Genomic DNA, 25,309 nt, shown 5'->3' with positions numbered 1-25,309 from the left:
CAAACAGGAGGGGAGAGGTAGCTTGGTGGGGAGAGAGGTGCTTTTGGAATTTGGTTTGGGAAAGGAGGCTTTCTTGATTTTGAAGGTATTAATTGTAGATGTACAGATTCATCGAGTATTGTAATTTCTCTAGAGAATGGTGGCTCATAAAGGGGATAGTGCCAGGGAGGTGGGCGACCAGTTCTCTCTTAAGAAGTGGTCCCCATTCTGACTATGTATAAAACTACTTCTCCTTCTTCTAGTTTATGCTGACACAAAGTCAAATTCTACAAATCTGCTTAAAACTGAAAAGTGCTTGCTCACCTGTGTAGCTTAGTCTATTCAGGTTCTTGTAGCCTTCCTGTCACCCTGGTATCTGTGCACCTTCCATTCACCAATGCAAGAAGCAGCGTGTGCCTCCTTCTTCAACCCTCTTCCCCAAGGGGAACACTTGCAAGTGGGGACTTTTGAGTGTGTGCCTGGGTGCACAATGGGATCTCTTCTGCAAATAAGTGCTGCTTAACATGAGGAAAGGCTGCCCCCTAGTTTTGTTAATGAGCAGGGCAGTGAGCAAAAATATCAGCAGGGTTCACATGAGTGGAAAATAAAATGTCTTTATGATGAAGTGTTACTTAAACTGGTCATCTTCAACTGCACGTTTTCACACTTAACGACTGGCCTTGTTTGACTTGTGCTGCTCTGAAAACCTGGAGGCCTACCAGCTAGAATATATATAGAGAGAGTTCACTATTATGAGCACTCCTAACTTTATAATTATATTTGTATTCACTGTACAAAGAAGTTTTGACTATAAATCTCAGTTTAACAAATAATTAACATGACTGTTCCCTTCTGGGGTGTCCCCTGGGTGAGTTCTTTGTAGGGTTAATCACTGAGAAAGGGTTGATTAAACACACCAGCAATTAACTAGTCTCACTACTCTTTAAATATAAAGTACCCCTAGAAAAGAATACTTCAAGAAATCAAATTATACATTCTTGGTATATGTACATTACAAGAGTTTGTTATTTTTTATTGGCAGTTACTGCACTTTGTTCTGTTTTGCTAAAAATCAAATAAGAATAGTACATTTTAATATATATCCTCAAAACGAATGAATACTTCTTGTTATGCTCTTCTTGCCTGCCTGCAAAGAGATGATCAGTTCCAAATCACCAGCTCCAGTACTGCAGATAGATTAGAGTGGTGAATCCATATTGCACATGGGCCATGCTGATGAATCATAGTACAAGGATTACACTGCTGAATCGACACTGGACATAGCTTGTATTCCTGGATCCACATCGATTACAGCGCCAGATCGCCACTGGCTGCAGTGATACAACCCGTGAGCGATGTCGATCTGGCAGCAGTACAATCATGTGGACGCAGCAGGGCAGTGCACACGGATGAGCCTGCTCGATCCACGTTGCGCGGAGACCGGATCGCTGACTCCGGAGCGCAGCGGGGCGAGCCGGCAGCCTGCAGCCCTGCCGTGCCCACCCCAAGCAGGACGCTCCTCTCCAGCTAAAGGCGCCCGGCTGTATTGCGTGCTGGGTATTTGCCCACGTGACGTCAGAAAAGCCCCTCGGGACGTCACGGGGCCCCTGAGTTTCCCATGGGGCGGGAGGGATGGCGGGGGTTTAGTGCGCGGGGCGGAGAAGGCAGCCAGCCAGCGCCCCCCACCGGCTGCCCAGCCCCACTGCGTGGGGCTGAGAGGGGCAGAGGCAGCTGATGCTATGGGGGAGAAGAAAGGTGAGAGGGACCAGGACATCTGGTCACCCTAAGAGGGAGGGGGCTGTGCCCTGTGGGGCTTCCCTGCACAGAGACCAGGCTGCCCCTCTGCCGCAGCGGGGCGCAGCAACCCCAGCTATAGGGCACAGGGCAGGCTCCCAGCTCTCCCTGTGTACCCAGCCTCACCAGCACTGGTGTCCCAGCCCACACTCAGCTGGCAGCTGCCCTGGGCCCCAGGCTGGAAATGCTGCCGGCTCCCTCTGCTCCCCCAGATGTATTTTAAATGACACCCATTGCGCTAGCATCCAGGGAGCATGGCAGCAGTTCAAGCCCAACTCTGCCCTCAGGAGTCGCAGTCCAAGTCAGCTGGCCCAAAATACTAAACTGCAGATTTACCAGTATGATGATTCCTGAAAGGCCTGCCAGAACAAATATACCTTGGACCCAGAAAGGGGGAAATTTGGATCCTGACCTGGAAATGCCCTGGCCAGACAATAAAGTACTTGTAGCAAGTCCCTGAAAGCTGGCCCAAAATACTAAACTGCAGATTTACCAGTATGATGATTCCTGAAAGGCCTGCCAGAACAAATATACCTTGGACCCAGAAAGGGGGAAATTTGGATCCTGACCTGGAAATGCCCTGGCCAGACAATAAAGTCTTGGGACTTGTCGGCAAGAGCAGCCCTGGTGATCTAAGAAAAGCCCCTCCATCCAGACAAGTCCATGTGGCTAAAACTCAGGAAAGCTTTAGTAAGCCACAGATCCCCAGGAGGTGTGTTTACACTTCTGTTTCGTGTCCTTCTCCTGAGGTTGTTTAAAACATGGTCTGTGCTGGGGTTTATACCAGTTCAGGGAGTCTATGTATTTCTCTTGGTGTATAGTAACAGTGCTTGAAAAGTCACTAGCATCTTTGGGTTTCTGATGTGGGAGCCTATTGTCATTGTGTCTCAGTCCTCTGATGTCTCCTGAGCGGCTCAACAAATCCATGGATTTGGCATCATGCTCTGAAGCCTTTACTGAGTTATATCAAGGCAGAGCTGAGATACCTAAAACTTATTTCACAAAGTACCACTTTATTATTATATTATAGCGCTACATCGCATATGAGAAATGTTGGGGTCCCTCTATGGTGCTTCCAAATCACCTAATTGTCACAAGGATTCTTGCATGGCATTTTTGAGGAATAATTGGTACACTATGCAACTTAATTTTTTACGTTCCATTCTATGCATCCGAAGAAGTGAGCTGTAGCCCACGAAAGCTTATGCTGAAATAAATGTGTTAGGGCTTGGCTACACTTACAAATTTGCAGCGCTGCAGCAGGGTGTGAAAACACACCCTCTCCAGCGCTGCAAATTGTGGCGCTGCAAAGCGCCAGTGTGGTCAAAGTCCCAGCGCTGGGAGCATAGGCGGCAGGTTTGTATAATTTTTGGTGGGGCCCAAAATGGTGGTGACCCCCCGCTCCCGCCCTGTAAGCCGATATAAAATGAAGCTACAATGCATCAGTGCCACAAGATTACAAGGGTCAATTAAAAGTGGAAAGTCAGAAGCAGCACTTGCCTACTTCAATATACAGTATTATATTTTGTTGCATCTGTTGTGATGAAGTGGGAATGTTCTTAATATTTTCTCTGAATACTGTGTGGGTGCCTCAGTTTCCCCTGCAAGATGCCAACTGAAGGTGTTGGGGACAAAGAGATCAGGTGGCCTCCTTGTCCGGAAGAGAGACAGAGGCCAGAGGAGGGAGTGTCAGTTTGGAGCTGGCTGGGGAAATGGGGAGAGACCCAGAACTTGGTTCTGGGCTCCCCACCCCCCAAGATGGACCTGACAGAGGGGTTCTGTTTTCTGTACCAACAAGCTCTGTTTAAACTGTGTTCCCATCATCTAATAAACCTTCTGTTTTACTGTCTGGCTGAGAGTCACATCTGACTGCGGAGTTGGGGTGCAGGGCCCTCTGGTTGCCCCAGGACCAGCCTGGGCACACTCGCTGTGGAAAGTGCATGACGTGGAAGGGCATGCTGAATGCTCCGAGGTCAGACCCAGGAAGGTGTAAGCTTCTTGCCCTGGAGACAGTATGCTCCAAGAGAGGAGGCTCCCCCAGAGTCCTGACTGGCTTTGTATGGAGTTGTTCCAAAGCATCACAGCATCCCCTTCCACACCGTGCACTTCCCAGAAGTCCGCACAGGCACTGACACTCCCTCCTCCGGCCTTTGTCTCTTTTCCAGGCATTAGGAGGCCACCCGATCTCTCTGTTCTCCAAAACCTTCAGTTGGCACCTTGCAGGGGAAACTGATTTGGAGAAATGAAGTAAAAGCTGCCCAAACCAAGCTTGAGCACTCCTGAATTTTGAGGTGTTCAAATCTGGAAGGCAGGTGCTGGGGGTGGGAGAGGGCTGTGGGCTCCATGGGGGAGCATGGCAGCAACTGTCTGGAGCTGCACGGAGCCAGACACGCTGGTCTGAGTGGCACAGTAAGCGGTTTGGGGGTTGGAGAAGAGGTAGGGAGTTCCGGGGGGCAGTCAAGGGACAAGGAGCAGGGGTTGGATGGGGCAGAGGTTCGAAGAGGCAGTCAGGGGACAGGCAGCAATTGGATAGGCATGGGAGTCTAAGAGGTTTATCAGGGGACAGGTAGGGGGTGCGGTCCTGGGGGGGAAGTTGGGTGGGGTCTCAGGAAGGGGCAGTTGGGGACAAGGAGAAGGGAGGCTTAGATAGGGGCTGAGGTCCCAAGGGGCAGTTAGGGGCAGGGGTCTCGGGAGGGGGTAATCGGGGGACAAGGACCAGTGGTGCTTAGAAAGGGGGTGGAGGTTCTGGGGGGCAGTTGGGGCAGGGGTCTGGGGAGGGGACAATCAGCGGACAGGGGCTGGGATTCAAAGGGCTCTGGGCTGCTGGCAGCCGCGGGGATCCCAGAGCCCTTTAAATCCCAGCCGCGGCCGGGAATCAGAGGGCTCAGGGCTGCCCGCTGCGGCGGGGAGCCCAGAGCCCTTTAAATCTCAGCCACTGCTGGGACTTAAAAGGCTCTGGGCTCCCCGCAGTTGCAGGCAGCCCAGAGCCCTTTAAATCCTGGCCGCGGCTGGGATTTAAAAGGCTCTGGGCTCCCCGCAGTTGCAGGCAGGGGCGGCTCTAGACAGTAGGCTGCCCCAAGCAGCGCAGAGCGCTGCGCCGCCCTTCCCCGGTCCCGCGGCGGGTCCCCTCTTCCCGCGGCTCCGGTGGAGCTCCCGCCGGCATGCCAGCGGCAGGTCCACCGGAGCCCGGGACGAGCGGACCTGCCGCAGTCATGCCTGCGGGAGCTCAACCGCAGCCGCGGGAAGACGGGACCCGCCGCAGTCATGCCTGCGGCAGGTCCGCTCGTCCAGGGCTCCGGTGGACCTGCCGCAGGCATGCCGGCGGGAGCTCCACCGGAGCCAAATGCCGCCCCCCCGGGAAACGGCCGCCCCAAGCGCCTGCTTGGCGCGCTGGTGTCTAGAGCCGCCCCTGGTTGCAGGCAGCCCAGAGCCCTTTAAATCCCGGCTGCGGCTGGGATTTAAAAGGCTCTGGGCTCCCCGCAGTTGCAGGCAGCCCAGAGCCCTCTGATTCCCGGCCGCGGCTGGGATTTAAAGGGCTCTGGGATCCCCGCGGCTGCAGGCAGTCCAGAGCCCTCTGATTCCCGTCTGCGGCTGGGATTTAAAAGGCTCTGGGCTCCCCGCGGTTGTAGGCAGCCCAGAGCCCTCTGACTCCCGGCTGCGGCTGGGATTTAAAGGGCTCTGGGCTGCCAGCAGCGCAGAGCAGGGGAGAAACCTAGCTCCAAATATTGCTGGAGCAGAGCCCCTGTCTGTGAATATTCCTGGGGCTAAAGCCCCAGGAGCCCATATAAGTTGGCGCCCATGGCTGGGAGCGCGGCTCCCAGCACTGTACATTATTCCCCACAGTGAGGTGGAGTACAGACAGCGCTGGGAGAGCTCTCTCCCAGCGCTGGCGCTTTGACTACACTTAGCGCTTCAAAGCGCTGCCGCGGCAGCGCTACCACGGCAGCGCTTTGAAGTGCTAAGTGTAGCCACAGCCTTAGTCTCTAAGGTGCCACAAGTACTCCTGTTCTTTTTGCGGATACAGACTAACACAGCTGCTACTCTGAAACCTTACTTTTTTATCTCTTTCATTCAAATTGTATCCCAAATTGCTTTGCTTAGTTAAACAACACAATAACAGCAGAGAGAAAAGTTATGTTTCCACCAGCTGTTTGAAATGAGATGGATAACTGGAGAGGCAGAGAGATACAATCAGGCTGTTTCAGATGGCAGTAACGGCAAAGGAGAAGCCTCCTTCACAGGCAGCACCCAGTTGCACGGAGGGAAGCAGAGGCGGCCACATTAAAACAAGAGATGTGAAAAGTGAAAGGAGAGGGGCTAGACAAAATCTGTGAGATTGGCATCCCAGGGGCCTGAGTTAAAGTGGTCAGTTTAGAACTGGATTTTGCAATGCATAGGGAGGCAGTAGAGTTGTTTGATGATGGAACTAATTTGGTCATGTCTTCCCACTCCAAAAAAAATGCTCACTTAACAGAAACAGGAGTCCCCAATGACTTTAAGATTTTTCTTTTCTGAATGGCCTTGTCTAGAAGAGTTTCCACTGTTGCTAATATTCCTGTGTTAGCCATGTGAGGAGGTGTGTCAGCACTGTGTCAACTAGGCTCGCTTAAATAAGCTGATGCTGAAAATGGCTGATAGAGCCAGAAAGCTACCTACACTGAGGCTCCTAACATTGCAATGGTAGCAATCTTTTGCAAACATTTCCTAGTATAGACCTAGCCTATGCGTATAATCAGCACCAGTTGCTCAGTTTGTGTTTAGGTTTAGAGAGTTCAGCCAGAGTCAAGGTTCATCTTAATACGGTGTAAATTTTTAATGGTGAGTGTAATCAATCATGGAAACAATTTACCATGGTAAAGTCTCCATCACTGATAATTTTTAAATCCAGATTGGATGTTTTTCTAAAATATATGCTCTAGGAACTATTTTGGGGGCATTCTAGCGCCTATATTATACAGGAGATCAAACTAGATGTCCCTTCTGACCTTGGGAAGCTATAAATCAATCGCTTTCCAGGTTTAGGGTATATTGAAATCCCTGGGATGAATAAACTGGAAGGCAAAAGCCCTACTGTCCTTCTGTCTTTCGCTGTTCTGCTCACAGGGAGCTGGAAACAATGTTTTTGCTGTGCTGGCCCTCCGCAAACAAAATCTTCAATAAGGTAAGGCACGTTTCTGTTTCTAAGGAATTGACTAACTTGAAAGTTTTGTTGGCTTATCTATCTAGGTAGGTAGGGTGGAAAAATTGCCCCCTATCTGCTATAGCAGCTGTGCCAGCAAAAACACTCATGTAGATGCGGTTATACTAATATCCTTTTGATGGTATAGCTTATTTTGTTTAGGGAACTGGTATAAGCAGTAAGAATTCTTTTGCTAGTTGTGGTAAACCCAGGACAAACAGCTGCCGGGGGGGATTAGTCCCAGGGGGTTAAAAGGACTCAGCCGACCCACTGCAAGAGAGAACCACGGGGAAATAAGGTTCAGCTGGAAAAGGGGTGACCAGGGAACTAATTAGGTTCAGCTGGCTCCAACTGCTTGTGATCTTTTTAAACCCTCCCCTGCATGGAGGGGTGAGAGAAGCAGGGAAGGTGCCAGTAGGCTAGGTGTAGCAAGACATTGAACCCTTCTAGGAAGGAAGGCTGCACTCCCTCCCCAGAAGGGATTGACTGAGGAAAGGACTAGCCAAACCCTGTGCTACCTGTAAGGATTTGCCTTGCCCAAGCCTGTGTCTCTGAGGGCTGGTCTACACTACGGGGGAATATCGATATAAGATACGCAACTTCAGCTACGTGAATAACGTAGCTGAAGTCGAAGTATCTTATATCGAATTACCTACCGTCCTCACGGCACGGGATCGATGTCCACGGCTCCCCATGTCGACTCCGCTACCGCCGTTCAGGTTGGTGGAGTTCCAGAGTCAACAGGAGCACATTTGGGGATCGATATATCGCGTCTAGATGAGATGCAATATATCGATCCCCGAGAAATCGATTGCTACCCGCCGATACGGCGGGTAGTGAAGACGTACCCTGAGGCTAAAAAGAACTGAGCCTGCTGAGGAGAAGAAGGTACTTTGCCACACAGTATAGACTGTGTCTCCCCTAAGAGTGTTTTTCCGCTATAGCTAAATAGGCACCCCATCTAGTGTAGACAAGGCCTTAGTTGTAAGTCTGGTATGAGACAACACGTGGCCCTGGGGAAGGTAGGGGAGAGATGGGGCCCTTTTAATAGGGAGATGTTGGCATTTCCAGAACAGTTCTGCTTTCCATGGCTTTGTTCTGCCCTTTGATGGAGGGCTGAGTGGTGTTAGACAGTTTAACAATACATTGCATATATAATCTTGTAAAGCACTTCAGGAAACCTTGAGATGAAAGGTGCTTTATTACCTTTATTACCTTTGCTAAACAAAGTTGCTGCAGGTATTTTGTAAAAGCAATGCAGTTTGTGATTGTCAGAAGGTATTAAATGTGTGACTGGTTATGGGCACAGTTATGCATAACAGTATGTAGGGGTCACTTCATCCTTCACTGAAATGCAGCCACCTCTGTGGTAGAACACGGCAGCTGTTTAATTGCTCACAAGAACACTACACAATGCTTTAAGAAAGGAAGTGAGGAAGATGCTGTGATTATGGTATGTTGTTTATTCCCTTTTCCTCATAGCTCTGCTGTAGTCCCTTACCTTTTGCATTTGTTATGCTCCCTTTTAATCCTTATGTAAGAAAATGTACTATCAGCAATTTATTTTTGTCTTTAACAAAAAGTTGGTAACTGAAATACAATACAGTAATACTGGGTGTTCATCCTTATCAAATGCACTTTTCCAGTGCTCCCAAGTCCTGTACAATGCCATCAATTACATGCAAAAGTTCAAACTGACTCAGTTCAACCATAATGATTCTTCCCAATACATAAAATTCAGAGCCTTTCCCCTTAGCCCTTCTCTCCCATTCACCCATCTTCTTGGAAATAGCATGTTTATAATAATTCCTTGCAACACTCTGAAAGTCAGCAAATGGTGGCCTAGCTGGACCAACAGGTCCCAAACTCTTTACCATCTGACCCTGTTCAAAGCAGACAAAGCTTGGGCCCGACCTTCCTGCATACTAGGGACAGTGTTCACAGCCATCAGCTACTAATGCAGAACGAGGATACTACGGTCTGTATGGATATCCCAGCCCTGGCTGTGGCATGTTTCAGGGACACGGTGCAGGTGGTTTGAGTGCACAGAGCTTATCCCGCTGGGACAGAGTGACCCAAACTGAGACTGGGACTGACCTGCCAATCTCCCGCTTCATGGAAGGGCAGAATGGAGGTAGAAGGGCTCAAGGGGAACCCCCATGTTCCTTCTTGGAGCTGCTGTCCCTCCACCTTGTTCCCTCTTAAGTCCTCTTCCCTCCCCTCAGCCAGCCCCCCGAGCAATCTGCCCCTCATTGTGTCTGTCTTACCTGGCTGCTGGCAAGGCCCTGTGGCATCCAGCTGTGCCCTCTCCATGGCTCCACGGGCAGGGTGCCCACAAGGAAAAGAGGCCATCTTGCTGCCCTTGGTGCTAGCACCCTGGCTGCCCCGGTGGGCAGCCAGGCCTGGAGCAGCTGGGCAGGCAGGGCTGTGCTGGTGGGGTGTGGAGGGGTGCGCGCTGAGAGGAGAGAGAGAGTCAGGAGGGGACTCTCAGGGCCAGCAGCCACAGGGCGGGCCAGGGAGAGTGAGTGAGTGTCCAGGCAGGCGCCGCCCCCAGCAGACACAATAAGGGGCCGTCGGCTCAAGCTCCACCAGCTGAGGTAAAATCATGAGGCGAGAGCCCAGCGCCAGTCTGAGCTCTCTGTCCTACGCCCAGCACAGGGAGGGTGGAGGGGCTCAAGGTCGGCTTTGTTCTCTGTCCTCTGGGCCCTGCCTGACCCCTTCTGACAACAACATTTCTACGTGATCCCGGGGGGGGGGGGGGGCAGGGCCTGGGCCTCTCACTGCGCTGAGTGGGGGGAGATGGGGCCGGAGCCCAGGCCTCTTGCCGCCCCAGGTGGAGGTGGAGCTCTGATTTCAGCTTCAGCCCTGGGTCGCTGGCCCTGGCAACCCCAATAAAATGGGGTCACAGCCCACTTTGGGGTCCTGACCCACAGTTTGAGAACCGCTGCCGGCCCACACTCCATTTCCCATAGCCCTCAAGGACCCAGCCAAGCAGAGAGTAGCTGGAGCACAGTATTGTTGGTGTCACTAGGCCTAAGTAAACCAAAGTTGTGACTGCAGGCCTGAGTGAACCAGAGGTCTTCCATGCTGTGAACTTTAACCAGCCTAAGATGCTAACAGACAGCAAGCAAAATGTGTAACTGTCAGCTGTCTCAGCTTGCAGATGCAGGAGTTTGAAACAGCAAAAGCGGCGGGGAGGAAGGGGAGAGGGGGGAGAAAAGTCTACATGTGCCTGGGCCAACAAGGCCAAAGATAAGCATGCGAATGGGAACTTTTCTAACACGCTGAGATGTAATGTTTAAAGTAACTGCTGTTGGGAAGGGAGGGGTGAGGGGGAAAACCAAACAAAAGGCTTACACAAACAAGGGGGGTATAAATGCTGGGACCCCGCCTGCGAGCGGGTGTGCAGGATTTGAGAATGCTTTTTCTCCCTGGCACCTTATTTGGGCTCAAATAAACGTGGTTTGCTTCTGCACCCTGGTGTGTTAATTAGTGCAACGCACACCGGGCAACGAACCCTGCTGTTGCTCCGCCTCGGGCCCTTTGAGCTGGCAACAGTATGCTCTGGCTCCAGCCCCTTCGTGCCCCCTGCCCCGACATGAACCCTGCACCTGGGGCTGGGGACTGGCTTAGTGCTCCTCCAGCAGCTCTCCACCAGTGGCTAGACAAAAAGGGGTGTGGGACTGTAGGCAGCCAAGTGTGAAGTAGAACAGCCTTGAGGTTGCTCTACTTTATGCTGGGGGCCAGACTGACAGCCAGCTGGCCCTGTGATTGAAGATTTCGCTGCAAAGAGGGCTTAAAACCACCTTTGCCATCACCTCTGGCCCTCCATCCAGAAAGCATGTTCAGCACTGGATTGTTAAAGATGGAAATTCAGAAAGGACAGTTTTGTGTTTTGCTGTTTGTAGGTATAGAGATGTGTAGCAAAATCTCCAGTCCCTGGCCTAGAGAGTGTACAGTCTAGGTGTTGGTGTCACTAGGCATAAATCTAGGTAACTCGGGAGGATGGAAGACCATGAGTGTCGATGAAGTCTTCTTCTAAACTCGGGGGTTGTACCGTTTGACTGGAGATTAGCTAATATTGTTCCTATATTCAAGAAGGGGAAAAAAAGTGACCCGGGTTACTACAGGCCTGTTAGTTTAACATCTGTAGTATGCAAAGTCATGGAAAAAATTTTAAAGGAGAGAGTGGTTACGGAGCATGAGGCCGATGGCAACTGGGACAAATTACAGAATGGATTTACGAAAGGTAGATTGTGCCAAACCAACCTGATCTCCTTCTTTGAGAAAGTAACAGATTTTTTAGACAAGGGAAATGAGGTGGATCTAATATATCTTGATTTCAGTAAGGCGTTTGATACGGTACCGCATGAGGAATTACTGGTTAAATTGGAAAAGATGGGGATCGAAATGAAAATCCAGAGGTGGATAAGGAGCTGGTTAAAGGGGAGACTGCAGAGGGTCGTATTGAAGGGGGAACTGTCAGGTTGGAGGGGGGTTACCAGTGGAGTTCCTCAAGGTTCGGTTTTGGGTCTGATTTTATTCAATCTATTTATCGCTGACCTGGGAACCAAGAGTAGGAGTGGGCTGATAAAGTTTGCAGATGACACCAAGTTGGGAGGTATTGCAAATTCGGAAAAGGATCGGGATATCCTCCAGGGAGATTTGGATGACCTTGTAAACTGGAGTATTAGTAACAGGATGAAATTCAATAGTGAGAAGTGTAAGGTTATGCATTTAGGGATGACTAACAAGAACTTTAGTTATAAGCTGGGGATGCACCAGTTGGAAGTAACGGAGGAGGAGATGGACCTAGGAGTCCTGGTTGATCATAGGATGACTATGAGTAGGCAATGTGATGTGGCTGTTAAAAAAGCTAATGCCGTCTTGGGATGCATTAGGCGAGGTATTTCTAGTAGGGATAAGGAGGTGCTAGTCCCGTTATATAAGGCGTTGGTAAGACCTCATTTGGAGTATTGTGTGCAGTTTTGGTCTCCCATGTTTAAGAAGGATGAATTCAAACTGGAACGGGTACAAAGAAGGGCCACTAGAATGATCCGAGGAATGGAAAGCCTGTCATATGAAAGGAGACTTGAGGAGCTCGGTTTGTTTTCCTTAACCAAAAGAAGGATAAGAGGAGATATGATTGCACTCTTTAAATATATCAGAGGGATAAATACCAGGGAAGGAGAGGAATTATTTCAGCTCAGTGCTAATGTGGACACGAGGACAAACGGATATAAATTGTCAGTCAGGAAATTTAGGCTTGAAATTAGACGAAGGTTTCTAACCATCAGAGGAGTGCAATTCTGGAACAGCCTTCTGAAGGAAACAGTGGGGGCGAAGGACCTCCATGACTTTAAGATTAAGCTAGATAAGTTTATGGAGGAGATAGTATGATAGGATAACGGGCTTAGTCAATAGGTCAATAACGTGCCACACTGGTAATTAGTACAATGGGTCAATGATAGGATATTGTTAGCCTTTTTCCAGAGGGTATGGCTGGAGAGTCTTGCCCGCATGCTCGGGGTTCAGCTGACCGCCATATTTGGGGTTGGGAAGGAATTTTCCTCCAGGGTAGATTGGCAGTGGCCCTGGAGGTTTTTCGCCTTCCTCCAAAGCATGGGGCAGGGATCGCTTGCTTAAGGAGTGGGTGGATCGGCTTATGTGGCCTGCATCTTGCAGGAGGTCAGACTAGATGATCATAATGGTCCCTTCTGATCTTGAATTCTATGATTCTATGATTCTATGATTCTTGCTCTAGGTCTATGTGAACCAAAGTACCTCCATGTTAAGCGCTTCTGTTAGCCTTATTAAACTTTTGTAACCTCCTGTGCTATGTGCTGACTGCTAGCAGCTGCAAGGCCGGTTAGCACTAGATGCAGCCAATACTAGATAAAATAGGCGGAAAGCAAATGCAGTAATCAAGGTTATATGCATGAGAAAGTAGCCCACACAGTGGGAAAGTACAGAAAGAGAAAAACAAAGGGGGTATAAATACTGGGACCTCGCCTGCATGCGGGTGTGCAGGATTTGAGATTGCTATTTCTCCCTTGCACCTTATTTGAGCTCAAATAAACTTGTGTTAGCTTCTCCACCCTGGTGTGTTTATTGGCGCGACGCACACCGGGCAACGAACCCCGCTGTTGCCCCCGCCTCTCGGGCACTCTGTGCCGGCAACATAGGGGTGAAATCTTGGCCTCATTGAAGTTAATGGCAAAATTCTCATTGACGTCACTGGGACCAGGATTTCACATATGACAGGATGTGCTAGGTGGACAAAACAAATGTGGCTTGCAGAGAGGGTGTTGGGTTGAAGTTTGGAAGGTGAAGTAACAATAAAATGAAGGTTTAGCAGGAAAGCTTAAGTCTCAGCTTGCCGGTTGCCTGACAAAATGCCAGACAGGAGGGATTTATAGGTGTTTTGGCAGAGGTGGGTTTTAAGGAGGGACTGAAAGAATATAGGGTGGCAACTTTATGCATTTGTATGAGGAGGTTTTCCTACACATAAGGGGTGGCAAGGGAGAAACCACAGCACCTCTACAAGTATCATTCCTTCCTGTGCCAAACGTGAGGGAAAGACATTCTGCTTGAAGTCACCCCAAAATTGTTAGAATCTGTTGGGGTCGTGTCCTTCCTATTTTACAGATTTTCTGTGTTGTGTGTTATGATAGCTACGCATTATTTTATTGCAGGGGTCCCCAACCTTTTAGTGTGGCGGGTGCCGGACAAGCAGCCGCCGAGAACCAGCGTCATCAAGAGGCGTCGCTGCCGACCTGCCGTCGAGAACCAGCGTCGTCGAGAGGCGTCGCCGTCGAAATGCCGCCGAAAATCAGCGGCATTTCAGCGGTGACACTTCTTGATGACGCTGGTTCTCGGCGGCATTTCAGCGGCTGCTTGTGCGGTGGGCAGTAGGCGGGCGCACAGATGCCCCGGCGGGCGCCATGGTGCCTGCGGGCACCGTGTTGGGGACCCCTGTTTTATTGTATTAATTAAATGCACCATTACTGAGAGATTAACAGGCTCTGAATCTCTCTGTCCCATCCCGTGTTGCAGTATAAATATAAACAATGTTGAGCCAGAGGAACCTGCTGAGGAGGCAGAAGAAATAAAACAGGTAAATATTTGCATGAGCAGAAGCACCTGTGGTGAGTGGTAGCTTTAATTACATATGCTCTTTTAAGTAAATAATGCATGACACAGCGCGTGTTATATATAATCACATGGGTTGTGTGCACTTTGAGTTGCATCTTTCCGACAGCCTCTCTGCTAAATTCACTATGATAATAGACATCATCTAGAGTGCCTTTGGGTTATAATATCATAGAAATCATAGACCTATAGGCCTGGAAGGGATCTTGAGAGGCAGAACCAAGTAAACTTAGACCATCCCCAGGTGTTTGTCCAACCTGTTCTTAAAAACCTTCAGTGATGGGATTCCACAACCATCCTTGGAAGAGTATTCCAGAGTGTAACTACCCTTATAGTTAGAAAGTTTTTCCTAATCTCTCTTGCTTCAGATTAAGCTCATTACTTCTAGTCCTACCTTCAGTGAACATGGAGAACCACCCTCTTTTGTAGTAGCTCTTAGCATATTTGAAGACTGTTATCACGTCTCCCCTCAGTCTTCTTTTCTCAGGACTAAACATGCCCATTTTTTTTAACCTTTCCTTACAGGTCAGGTTTTTTAAACCTCATTTTTGTTGCTTTGCTCTGGACTCTTTCCAGTTTGTCTGCATCTTTCCTAAAGTGTGACACCCAGAACTGGACAAGTACTCCAGCTGAGGCCTCCCCAGTGCCGCGGGACAATTACTTTCTGTGTCTTTCAAATAACACTCCTGTTAGTACGTCCCAGAAAGATACTAGCCTTTTCGATATGTCCTACCCTATTTGTGTGTGTGCATGGATTTTAATGGGATTTGGGCATCTACCTCTCTTAGGCGCTTTTGAAAATCACAATATATATCATGTAAGGCTAGCCCCTGATACCCTTACTGCACGCTGAATGCTAGTGTACTCCGGAAGTAGTCCCGTTTATTCATACAGGTGCTACTTGTGGAGTAAGGTCCTATTCATTGGGAGTACCTGTATCAGAATTTAGCTCTTAATAGCTTGCAATTTATTGTTATGCTACAGAGAATGAGTCCTTTTAAAATTTAAAGAAACACTGTCAAGGGATATAAAAGTAATTTTATTCTTCCATTGATTTCAAGAATAAAATGTCTTTCTGTTTTTATCTTTTTTCACTGTGCACATAATGAAATCCTACAGCTCCTCCCACCCTCCTGTTTCTAACAGGATTTGGAATTTATTTGTCCTTTGATTTGTTTCATGTGTTTTCCCCCACCATCCAATAATCTTTGATTACTCAATCCAGATCCCCTCTTAAGACTCCTGAATTTTACCCTGTAGGCTTCAGTTGTAATCTGGAACGGTTTCAAAACCAGTTCCTTAAATTTACCATAGTTTGAAGCATCAGCAATAGGCATCTTATTGAATATGTCCAGAGCTCTCCCAGTCAATTTTGCAACCAAAGTGGTCATTTTTTGGTCCTCAGGAATCGCATGTAGAGTGCATGGTCTCTCAAAGGTGATGAAATATTCAGCAATATATCAATGGATTCGTCATACTGAGGGCATAACCGTTCCCATTTGTGGATTCTTGGGGAAGTGGGGCCAACTGCTGGAGGGTTTTGCCTCTTCCACTCCATTACAGCCAGTTCATGCTTCTGGGCCGCAATCTAGGCCTCGATTTCTTTGTCTTTTAACTCCAGGGTTAGCTGCTTCTCTCTTTCCTTCTTCTCCTGAGCATGCTGTCTCTCTTCTTGAGCAGCTTGTTGGGCTAAGCTGAGGGCTTCCATGGCTCTTTCGTGAGCAGCTTTTTCCCTGGCAATTTGCTCATCAATTTCCATTTGTCTTAATTCCATCTGTCTTTTATGTTCATTTTCCTTCTCAACAGTCTGAAACCTGTGCAGTTCTAGCTTCTTCTGAGCTTCACTCTCACTCTTTTTGTTGATTTTCCTGCCTCTATTTCCTTTACCCGAAATAAGCAAACAGAAAATAACAAACCAGTATCCATTTTCTGTTTTCTGGCCACCACACTTAAAAATCACTACCAGTGTCTCAAAGCTATCAGCTGTGCACAGATTCTGCTGACTGCACCACTGTGACGGGTTCCGTCACAGAGAACCCCTTGGGACTGTCACCTGACATGCTGGAATTACTTCTGAGCCCACTCTCCCTGCCAGCTTGGGACTCCAGAACCCTGCCTTGTTGAGCCAGACATGCTAGCCTGCTGCAACACAGACCCAGGGCTGGTCCACACCCCCAAAGCTGCAGACTTTAACCAAAAACTGCTCAGCAGGTCCCCTATCTCCAGCACCCAGACACCCAGTTCCCAATGGGATCCAAACACCCAAATAAATCTGTTTTACTCTGTATAAAGCTTTTACAGGGTAAACTCATAAATTGTTCACCCTCTATAACACTGATAGAGAGAGATGCACGGCTGTTTGCTCCCGCAGGTATTAATCACTTACTCTGGGTTTACTAATACATAAAATGATTTGATTAAGTATCAAAAATAGGATTTAAGTGGTTTCAAGTAATAACAGACAGAACAAAGTAAGTCACCAAGCAAACTAAAGCAAAAAACCGCAAGTCTAAGCCTAATACATTAAGAAACTGTTACAGGTAAAATCTCACCCTCAGAGATATTCCAATAAGCTTCTTTAACAGACTAGACGCCTTCCAAGTCTGGGCCCCATCCTTTCCTTGGTACAGTCCTTGTTAGTTCCAGCTCAAGTGGTAACTAGGGGATTTCTCATGACTGGCAGCCCCCTTTGTTCTGTTCTTACCCCCTTTTATAGCTTTGGCCCAAATCAGGAATCTTGTTTCTCTGGGTCCCCATCCTCCTTCTAAATGGAAAAGTACCAGATTTAAGATGGATTTCAGCATCATGTGACATGGTCACATGTCCTGTGAGACCACCAGCCTCCATTCATGCTGGGCTGGCCGACACATACACAGGAAGGCTTGCAAGTAAACAGAGCCATTTACAACCAATTGTCCTAGTCAATGAGAGCCATCAAGATTCTAAATCACCATCAATGGCCAACACTTTGCATAATTACAATAGGACCCCAGAGTTTTACTTTATATTTTTCTAACTTCAGATACAAGAATGATACATACATACAAATAGGAGGAATATATTCAGTAGGTTATAACCTTTGTTATGATACCTTACAAGAGACCTTTTGCATAAAGCATGTTCCTATTACATCATATTTACACTCATAAGCATATTTCCATAAAACATATGGAGGGCAACATCACAGGAGCTTCATTTTTGCTTTGAAAAGTAGATGGCCATATTTATGGGGGTTTGTTTTTTGTCGTTTACAGCAAATTGCAGAAGACTCATTCTGTGCTGATGTCCAGGTGCAAACTTCCTATGTCGAAATGCCACCAGGAGATAGGTGGCGTTGGTCGCGATTACAAACAGAAGCTCAGGTGCAAACCTCAAATCTTGAACTACCAGACGAAGAGACTTTCCTCCCATTTGAAAGTGAGGTCCAGGTACAGACCTCAGATCTTGAAATATTAGAGGAGGAGACTTCATTGCCATCGCAAACGGAGGCCCAGGTGCAAACATCACTTATTGAAGTACTAGATACGGAGAGTTTATTCCCCATCGAAAGTGAGCCCCTGGAGCAGACCCCAGATCTTGACTTTCAAGACATGCAGGTGAAGAATTTATTCCCATTATTTGTTGAAGTTGAAGTGCAAACCTCATATGTAGACATACCAGCAGGGAATAAGTGGCGTTCGACACGACTACAAGCCGAGGCCCAAGTGCAAACCTCAAATCATGAATTATTAAAGACACTTCCTTCCCTCTCACAAAAGGAAGCCCAGGTGCAAACCTCCAAACTTTCAATAACAGAAGCAGAGGAGGTGCCTCTTTTCCCATCACTAACCGAGGCCCAGGTGCAAACTTCAAGACTTGCATTAACAGAAATGGAGGAGGAGGTGGCCCCATTCCAGGTAGAAGAAAAGCCTGTCCCCACAACTCAAAGTGAAGCTGCTGTGCAAACCTCGTATGTGGACATACCAGCAGGGAATAAGTGGCGTTCGACACGGCTACAAGCTGAGGCCCAGGTACAAACGTCAAGTATTGAGTTACTGAAGACGCTTTCTTCCCTCTTAGTAACTGAGGCCCAGGTGCAAACGTCAAGTATTGAGTTACTGAAGACGCTTTCTTCCCCATCGCTAACCGAGGCCCAGGTGCAAACCTCCAAACTTGCAGTAATAGAAGCAGAGAAAGTGCCTCTTTCCTCCTCACTAACCGAGGCCCAGGTGCAAACCTCCAAACTTGCAGTAACAGAAGCAGAGGAGGTGCCTCTTTCCCCTTCACTAATCGAGGCCCAGGTGCAAACCTCCGAACTTGCAGTAACAGAAGCAGAGGTGGAGGAAGCCCCATTCCCAATAGAAGAAAAGCCTCTCACCAAAACCGTAGCTGACGCTGCTGTGCAAACCTCATATGTGGACATACCAGCAGGGAATAAATGGCGTTCGACACGGCTACAAGCTGAGGCCCAAGTGCAAACCTCAGGTATTAAGTTACTGAAAAAGCTTTCTTCCCTCTTAGTAAACAAGGCCCAGGTGCAAACGTCAAGTATTGAGTTACTGAAGACGCTTTCTTCCCCATCACTAACCGAGGCCCAGGTGCAAACCTCCAAACTTGCAGTAACGGAAGCGGAGGAGATGCCTCTTTCCCCCTCACTGACTGAGGCCCAGGTGCAAACCTCCGAACTTGCAATAACAGAAGCAGAGGTGGAGGAAGCCCCATTCCCAATAGAAGAAAAGCCTCTCACCCAAACCGTAGCTGACGCTGCTGTGCAAACCTCATATGTGGACATACCAGTAGGGAATAAGTGGCGTTTGTCACGGCTACAAGCTGAGGCTCAGGTACAAACATCAAGTATTGAGTTACTAAAGAAGCTTTCTTCCCTCTTAGTAACTGAGGCCCAGGTGCAAACGTCAAGTATTGAGTTACTGAAGACGCTTTCTTCCCCATCGCTAACCGAGGCCCAGGTGCAAACCTCCAAACTTGCAGTAACAGAAGCAGAGGAGGTGCCTCTTTCCCCCGCACTGACTGAGGCCCAGGTGCAAACCTCTGAACTTGCAATAACAGAAACGGAGGTGGAGGAAGCCTCATTCCCAATAGAAGAAAAGCCTCTCACCAAAACCGTTGCTGCTGTGCAAACCTCATTTGTAGATGTACCAGTAGGGAATAAGTGGCGTTCGACACGGCTACAAGCTGAGGCCCAGGTGCAAACGTCAAGTATTGAGTTACTGAAGATGCTTTCTTCCCCATCGCTAACTGAGGCCCAGGTGCAAACCTCCAAACTTGCAGTAACAGAAGCAGAGGAGGTGCCTCTTTCCCCCTCACTAACCATGGCCCAGGTGCAAACCTCCAAACTTGCAGTAACGGAAGTGGAGGAGGTGCCTCTTTCCCCCTCACTAACTCAGGTCGAGATGCAAACCTCCAAACTTGCAGAAGCAGAAGCAAAGACGACCTTTCCTTCCCCATCACAAACTGAGGTTCACATCCAGTCTTCGTATTTTGAAGTACCAGAGTTGGAGGATGAGATGCCCACAACCCCAATCAAAGAGAAGCCCCTCCCCCTAACACTGATGGAGGCCCAGGTGCAAACTTCGTATGTAGACATACCAGCAGGGAATAAGTGGCGTTCATCACGACTACAAGTGGAAGCCCAGGTGCAAACCTCCAGGCTTGAATTGCCAGAGGCAAAAGAGAAGGCTCCTTCTCTATCCCAAACACAGGCTGAGATGCAAACCACCAGGGTTGAAATAACAGAAGAGAAAGCAGCACCTCTGACTCCTCCAGATCTTAAAATATTAGAAGAGGAGACGCTGAAGGAGGAGGTAGAGCTGAAGCTTCCATGCCCTGAATATACTGAGGCCCAGGTGCAGACCTCGCTTGTTGAAATACCTGTGGGGCAGAAGTGGCGTTCATCCCGTTTATGTACCGAGGCCCAGGTGCAAACTTCATATCAAGAACTCCCAGTTGTGAAGAGCAAGACTTTGCCCCCACAAGGTACTGGGGTGGTAAAGAAGGTCACTGAGCGTGCAGCATCAAAGAAGTAAGTAGAAAAAGCTAGTTCTGCCATACTTTCCCTGCTGCAGGGCTGAGCATCCAATCTTTTCTTCTAGATCAGCATTGTAGAAAGCTAATACAGTGTTCGGTTTTGTGCAGATTTGAAAGGATTGGGTCGAAAGTTAGCTGTGAAGTCATTTACCGTTTACTCATCTCTTCAGAAAAACCTGTAGCTCTTGTACCACCAGTACATTCTTTGTATCCATAGATTCAGAGGATTTGAGAGCAGAAGGAGCCATTCGATCATCTAATCTGAGCTTCTGTATAGCACAGGCCATTACATTTCACCCAGTTACTCCTGTACTGAGCCCAGTAACTTATTTGGCTAAAGCATCTCTTCCAGAAATTAGGCTGTCAAGCGATTTAAAAAATTAATCCTGATTAATCATGTGATTAAAAAAAAATTGTGATTAATTGCATTGTTAAACAATAATGGAATACCATTTATTTAAATATTTTTGGATGCTTTCTACATTTTCAAATATATTGATTCAATTACAACACAGAATACAAAGTGTAGGGCTCACTTTACATTTATTTTTATTACAAATATTTGCACTGTAAAAGACAAAAGAAATAGTATTTTTTAATTCACCTCATACAAGTACTGTAGTATAATCTCTTTATCATGAAAGTTGAACTTACAAATGTAGAATTATGTACAAAAAATAACTGCATTGTTTTATTTTTCAATGTAAAACTTTAGAGCCTACAAGTCTGCTCTGTCCTACTTCAGCCAATCACTCAGACAAACAAACTTGGTTACAGTTTGCAGGACATACTGCTGCCCACTTCTTGTGTACAAATATCACCTGAAAGTGAGAACAGGCATTTGCATGGCACTATTGTAGCCGGTGTCACAATATATTTACGTGCCAGATGCACTAAAGATTCATATGTTCCTTCATGCTTCAACCACCCTTCTATAGGACATGCATCCATGCTGATGATGGGTTCTGCTTGATAACAATCCAAAGCAAAAAGGACCGATGCATGTTCATTTTCATCATCTGAGTCAGATGCCACTAGCAGAAGGTTCATTTTCTTTTTTGGTGGTTTGGGTTCTGTAGTTTCCAGATCTGAGTATTGCTCTTTTAAGACTTCTGAAAGCATGCTCCACACCTTGTTCCTCTCAGATTTTGGAAGGCACTTCTTATTCTTAAACCTTGGGTCTAATGCTGTAGCTGTGTTTAGAAATCTCACACTGGTATCTTTGTGTTTTGTCAAATCTGCAGTGAAAGTATTTTTAATACAAATGTGCTGGGTCATCATCCGAGACTGCTATAACATGAAATATATGGCAGAACATGGGTAAAACATAGCCGAAGACATACAGTTCTCCCCCAAGGAGTTCAGTCACACAATTTTAATTAACACCTTATTTTTTAACAAGCGTCATCAGCATGGAAGCATGTCCTCTGGAATGGTGGCTGAAGCATGAAGGGACATACGAATGTTTAGCATATCTAGCAAATAAATACCTTGCAACACCGACTACAAAAGTGCCATGTGAATGCCTGTTCTCACTTTCAGGTGACGTAAATAAGAAGCGAGCAGCAGCATCTCCTGTGAATGTAAACAGACTTGTTTCTCTTAGTGATTGGCTGAACAAGAAGTAGGACTGAGTGGACTTGTAGGCTTTAAAGTTTTACATTGTTTTGTTTTTGAGTGCAGTTATTTAACAAAAAAAAATCTACCTTTGTAAGTTGCACTTTCATGATAAAGAGATTGCACTACAGCAGTGGTTCTCAAACTTTTTTTCCCACGGACCACTTGAAAATTTCTGGGGGTTTCGGCAGACCACTTAATGATCTTTCCAAATATTGTTTGTACAATTAGCTAACTATTGTAAAGTGCTTTGGATAAAAGCGCTATACTGTATTTAAAAAAATATATTTAATTTTTTTTGTTCTACAAATAAAAGCACACAACTCATATTTTAATATCAGTAGTGTTACCTTTCTAATGGATGTGCCCTCTCTCCCCCACCACAGCAGCCCCTGAGCTGGGGGTGGGAAGGAGAGGGCTCTCTCCCCCACCACAGCAGCCCCTGAGCTGGGGGTGGGAAGGAGAGGGCTCTCTCCCCCACCACAGCAGCCCCTGAGCTGGGGGTGGGAAGGAGAGGGCTCTCTCCCCTGCCGCAACAGCCATAGAGCTGAGGCTGTGAAGGAGGGACAACTCTCCCCAGCAGCCACAGCCCTGGAGCTGGGGAAAGTCTCCTCTTTCTCTGGCTGCTTCAGCCCTGCATGTCCCAAGTTCCCCGCACTCGCTCATTTCACTCCACTGCCCCCTTCCACCTATGCCCTATTCCCCCCAAGGCCACCGACTCACCTTACATGTGCGTCTTCTCCAGGGTCCAGGCACCTAATTAGTGGAGCCACGCTTGTGTGGCTCCACTAATTAGGTGGGTGGCTCTTCATTCTCTCATATGTGGCCTCCCAGATGCACACCTTAGAGGAACTATCCATGGACCACCTGAATGGAACTCATGGACCACTGGTGGTCCATGGAGCACAGTTTGAGGAACCTCTGCGCTACAGTATTTGTACAAGGTGAACTGGCCTGCTAAACCCAGGGTTGTGAGTTCAATCCTTGAGGGGGCCACCTAGAGATCTGGGGCAAAATCAGCACTTGGTCCTGCTAGTGAAAGCAGGTGGCTGGACTCAATGACCCTTCAAGGTCCCTTCCAGTTCTATGAGATAGGTATATCTCCATATAATATTATATTCTTTCTTGTTTATCATTTTACAGTGCAAATATTTGTAATAAAAATAATATAAAGTGAGCACTGTACACTTTGTACTCTGTGATGTAATAGAAATCAATATATTTTAAAATGTGGAAAAACATCCAAAAATATTTCATAAATTTCAATTGGTATTCTGTTGTTTAACAGTGCGATTAATCGTGATAATTTTTTAAAATTGTGATTAATTTTTTTGAGTTAATCGCTTGAGTTAACTGCAATTAATTGACAGCCCTACCAGAAAGGCATCCCATGTTGATCTGAAGACATCAAGAGAGGGAGAATCTGCCACTTCCCTTGGTAGTTTGTTCTAATGGTTAATCACCCTCCTTGTTAAAAATGTGCCTTTTTTCTAATTTGAATTTGTCTGGCTCCAGCTTTCAGCCATTGGTTTTTGTACTGTCTTTCTCTGATAATTAAAGAGACCTTTAGTACCTGTTGTTTTCTTCTTGTGAAGGTACTTAGATGCATCTGAAGAAGTGGGGTTTTTTTTACCCATGAAAGCTTATGCCCAAATAAATCTGTTCGTCTTTAAGGTGCCACCGGGCTCCTCGTTGTTTTTACTTAGGCCAGGTCTACACTGAAGGGGATCGAGCCAAGTTAGGCAACTTCAGCTACATGAATAACATGGCTGAAGTCGACATACTTAGATTGACTTATCATGATGTCTTCACCATGGTGCATCGACTGCTGCCGTTCCCCCGTCGACTCTGCCTGTGCCTCTCACTGAGCTGGAGTACAGGAGTTGATGGGAGAGCATTTGGGGATCAATTTATCATGTCTAGTCTAGACACAATAAATCTATCCCCGCTGGGTCGATTGCTGCCCGCAGATCCGGCAATAGTGAAGACATACGCTTAGATACTGTAATCAAGTCCCCTCTCTATCTGCCTTTTGATAAGCTAAGCAGCTCTTTAAGTTTCTTACTGTAAGACATTTTCACCAGCCCTCAAATCCTTTTTGTGGCTCTTTTCTGCATCCTCTTCAATTTTTTGACATCCTTTTTAAAATATGGCATCGGTGTGGATGCAGTATTCTGGTATTGGTCTCACCAATGCTGTGTTCAGAGGCAAAATCACTTCCCCTGTTTACACACTCAAGAGTCTGGATGTCTGGAGACTGGTAATGGGGTGGCTTTTTGGGGGTTTCTCAACTGTCTGAAAGAGTTCGTTATAACGTTCAGTGCATAGCTCTTTTGTATGTTCAGAAAGATTGAATTTTTAACTGAAGAGTAGGTTGTATTCCCTTAAATGCACCTAAAATGTTGGATTGTTATTCATGTGCTCATCCTCTTTAGGCAATCGGTGTATTTTAATTTTTTTATGATAACGATATGTATGTATTTATTTTACTTTTAACATTACGTGCTTTCAAGATGAAAAGCACTATATATCTACCAAAACATTCTTATTCTTATTATGATTTATTTATATTTGGAGAGTAATTTCTTTTCTCCTTTGGAATGACTCCAGTTGCTCTAAATAACCAGCATTTCCTGGCAGAGAATCGACCTAGCAATGCCTTATCTCGCCCTCATCCCTAAACAAATTATTCGGTTTGAACCCTGATTGGCAGCTTGAGATGCTTGGCAGCTAGAGATGGGTCAGAGCCTGAAGCATTTATCTATTATGCCCTGAAACTGTGGGGATGTGGATGTAAAGGTCCTATATCCAAAGCACCTCAGATTTGGGTTTTGTTTGCCTAGAGCAAAATCTTGAGGAGCAAGTTTTGCAGAAGTGCGCCAAAAAGAAAATTAGAATTTGCCCAATGTTATTGTCAAAATTTTCAGATGTGTTGACCTATACCAAGTGAGGTTTACAAACCTAGGGGATTTGGTGCTAAAAACCCATTAATTTTGGCAAGAACTGATTGTCCTGATCTTTTAAGCAGCTCTGAATAATCTCAGTTACCATATTTTATAGTAGTCCCAGCCAAAAAATGAGGTGGCACCACCTAAGGATTGAAAATGAGTATATATCACAAGGCATGGATAGTTAAACCCCTTTCCTTTTATTGTTTGTCTTTTTGTTGCAGACTAGCAAAAACCTTGACACGAGCAACACCAGTATCTGTGCACTTACATGTAAAGATGACTCCACGGCGCCGGAATGGGAATAAAAAGAACTAGTAAAAACTTGAATTTAAACAAATAAAACCTTGTAAAATAACAAACTTAACCTGTGAGATTTTTCTGGAGATGGGCCTCATAGTTTGAATGCACAGAGCCATGCCCCAGCTAGTGTATATTGTCATAGCTTCACTGAAGTAATTGGAGTTGTGTAGATACACACCACCTGCAGATCTGACCTGTAATTTCTTACTTCGTCATTTCATAATCTCTGTTATAGTTAGTTGCTTGGCATGGTAAACTCCGGTTTTGGTCCTGTCCCCATCCTTACTATTTTGCTAGATTGCACACTGTGTAA

The 25,309-nt window shown here is 46.9% G+C and overlaps 1 protein-coding gene across 6 annotated transcripts; it reads left to right on the top strand.

Annotated features, from left to right (window-relative positions):
- Positions 1–1,616: 1,616 nt before the first annotated feature.
- LOC120406052 (selection and upkeep of intraepithelial T-cells protein 5-like) lies at positions 1,617–25,055 on the top strand. Of its 6 annotated transcripts, none has more exons than XM_039540218.1 (6): positions 1,617–1,734; positions 6,877–6,934; positions 14,009–14,069; positions 17,359–18,114; positions 18,178–20,123; positions 24,918–25,055. In XM_039540218.1, the coding sequence occupies exons 1-6, from the start codon at positions 1,719–1,721 to the stop codon at positions 25,009–25,011; spliced, it is 2,931 nt and encodes a 976-aa protein (XP_039396152.1). In that variant the 5' UTR covers positions 1,617–1,718; the 3' UTR covers positions 25,012–25,055. The 6 variants fall into 6 exon arrangements, with proteins under 6 accessions (XP_039396152.1, XP_039396157.1, XP_039396151.1 ...); XM_039540223.1 differs by having other exon boundaries at positions 17,359–18,549; positions 18,982–20,123; XM_039540217.1 differs by having other exon boundaries at positions 17,359–20,123.
- Positions 25,056–25,309: the final 254 nt, after the last annotated feature.

The sequence above is a fragment of the Mauremys reevesii genome, linkage group 5, assembly GCF_016161935.1.
Source record: "Mauremys reevesii isolate NIE-2019 linkage group 5, ASM1616193v1, whole genome shotgun sequence".
In the NCBI taxonomy this organism is placed as follows: domain Eukaryota; kingdom Metazoa; phylum Chordata; order Testudines; family Geoemydidae; genus Mauremys; species Mauremys reevesii.
Note: the sequence above shows the minus strand (reverse complement) of the source record. Positions and strands in the feature narration are given on the sequence as shown.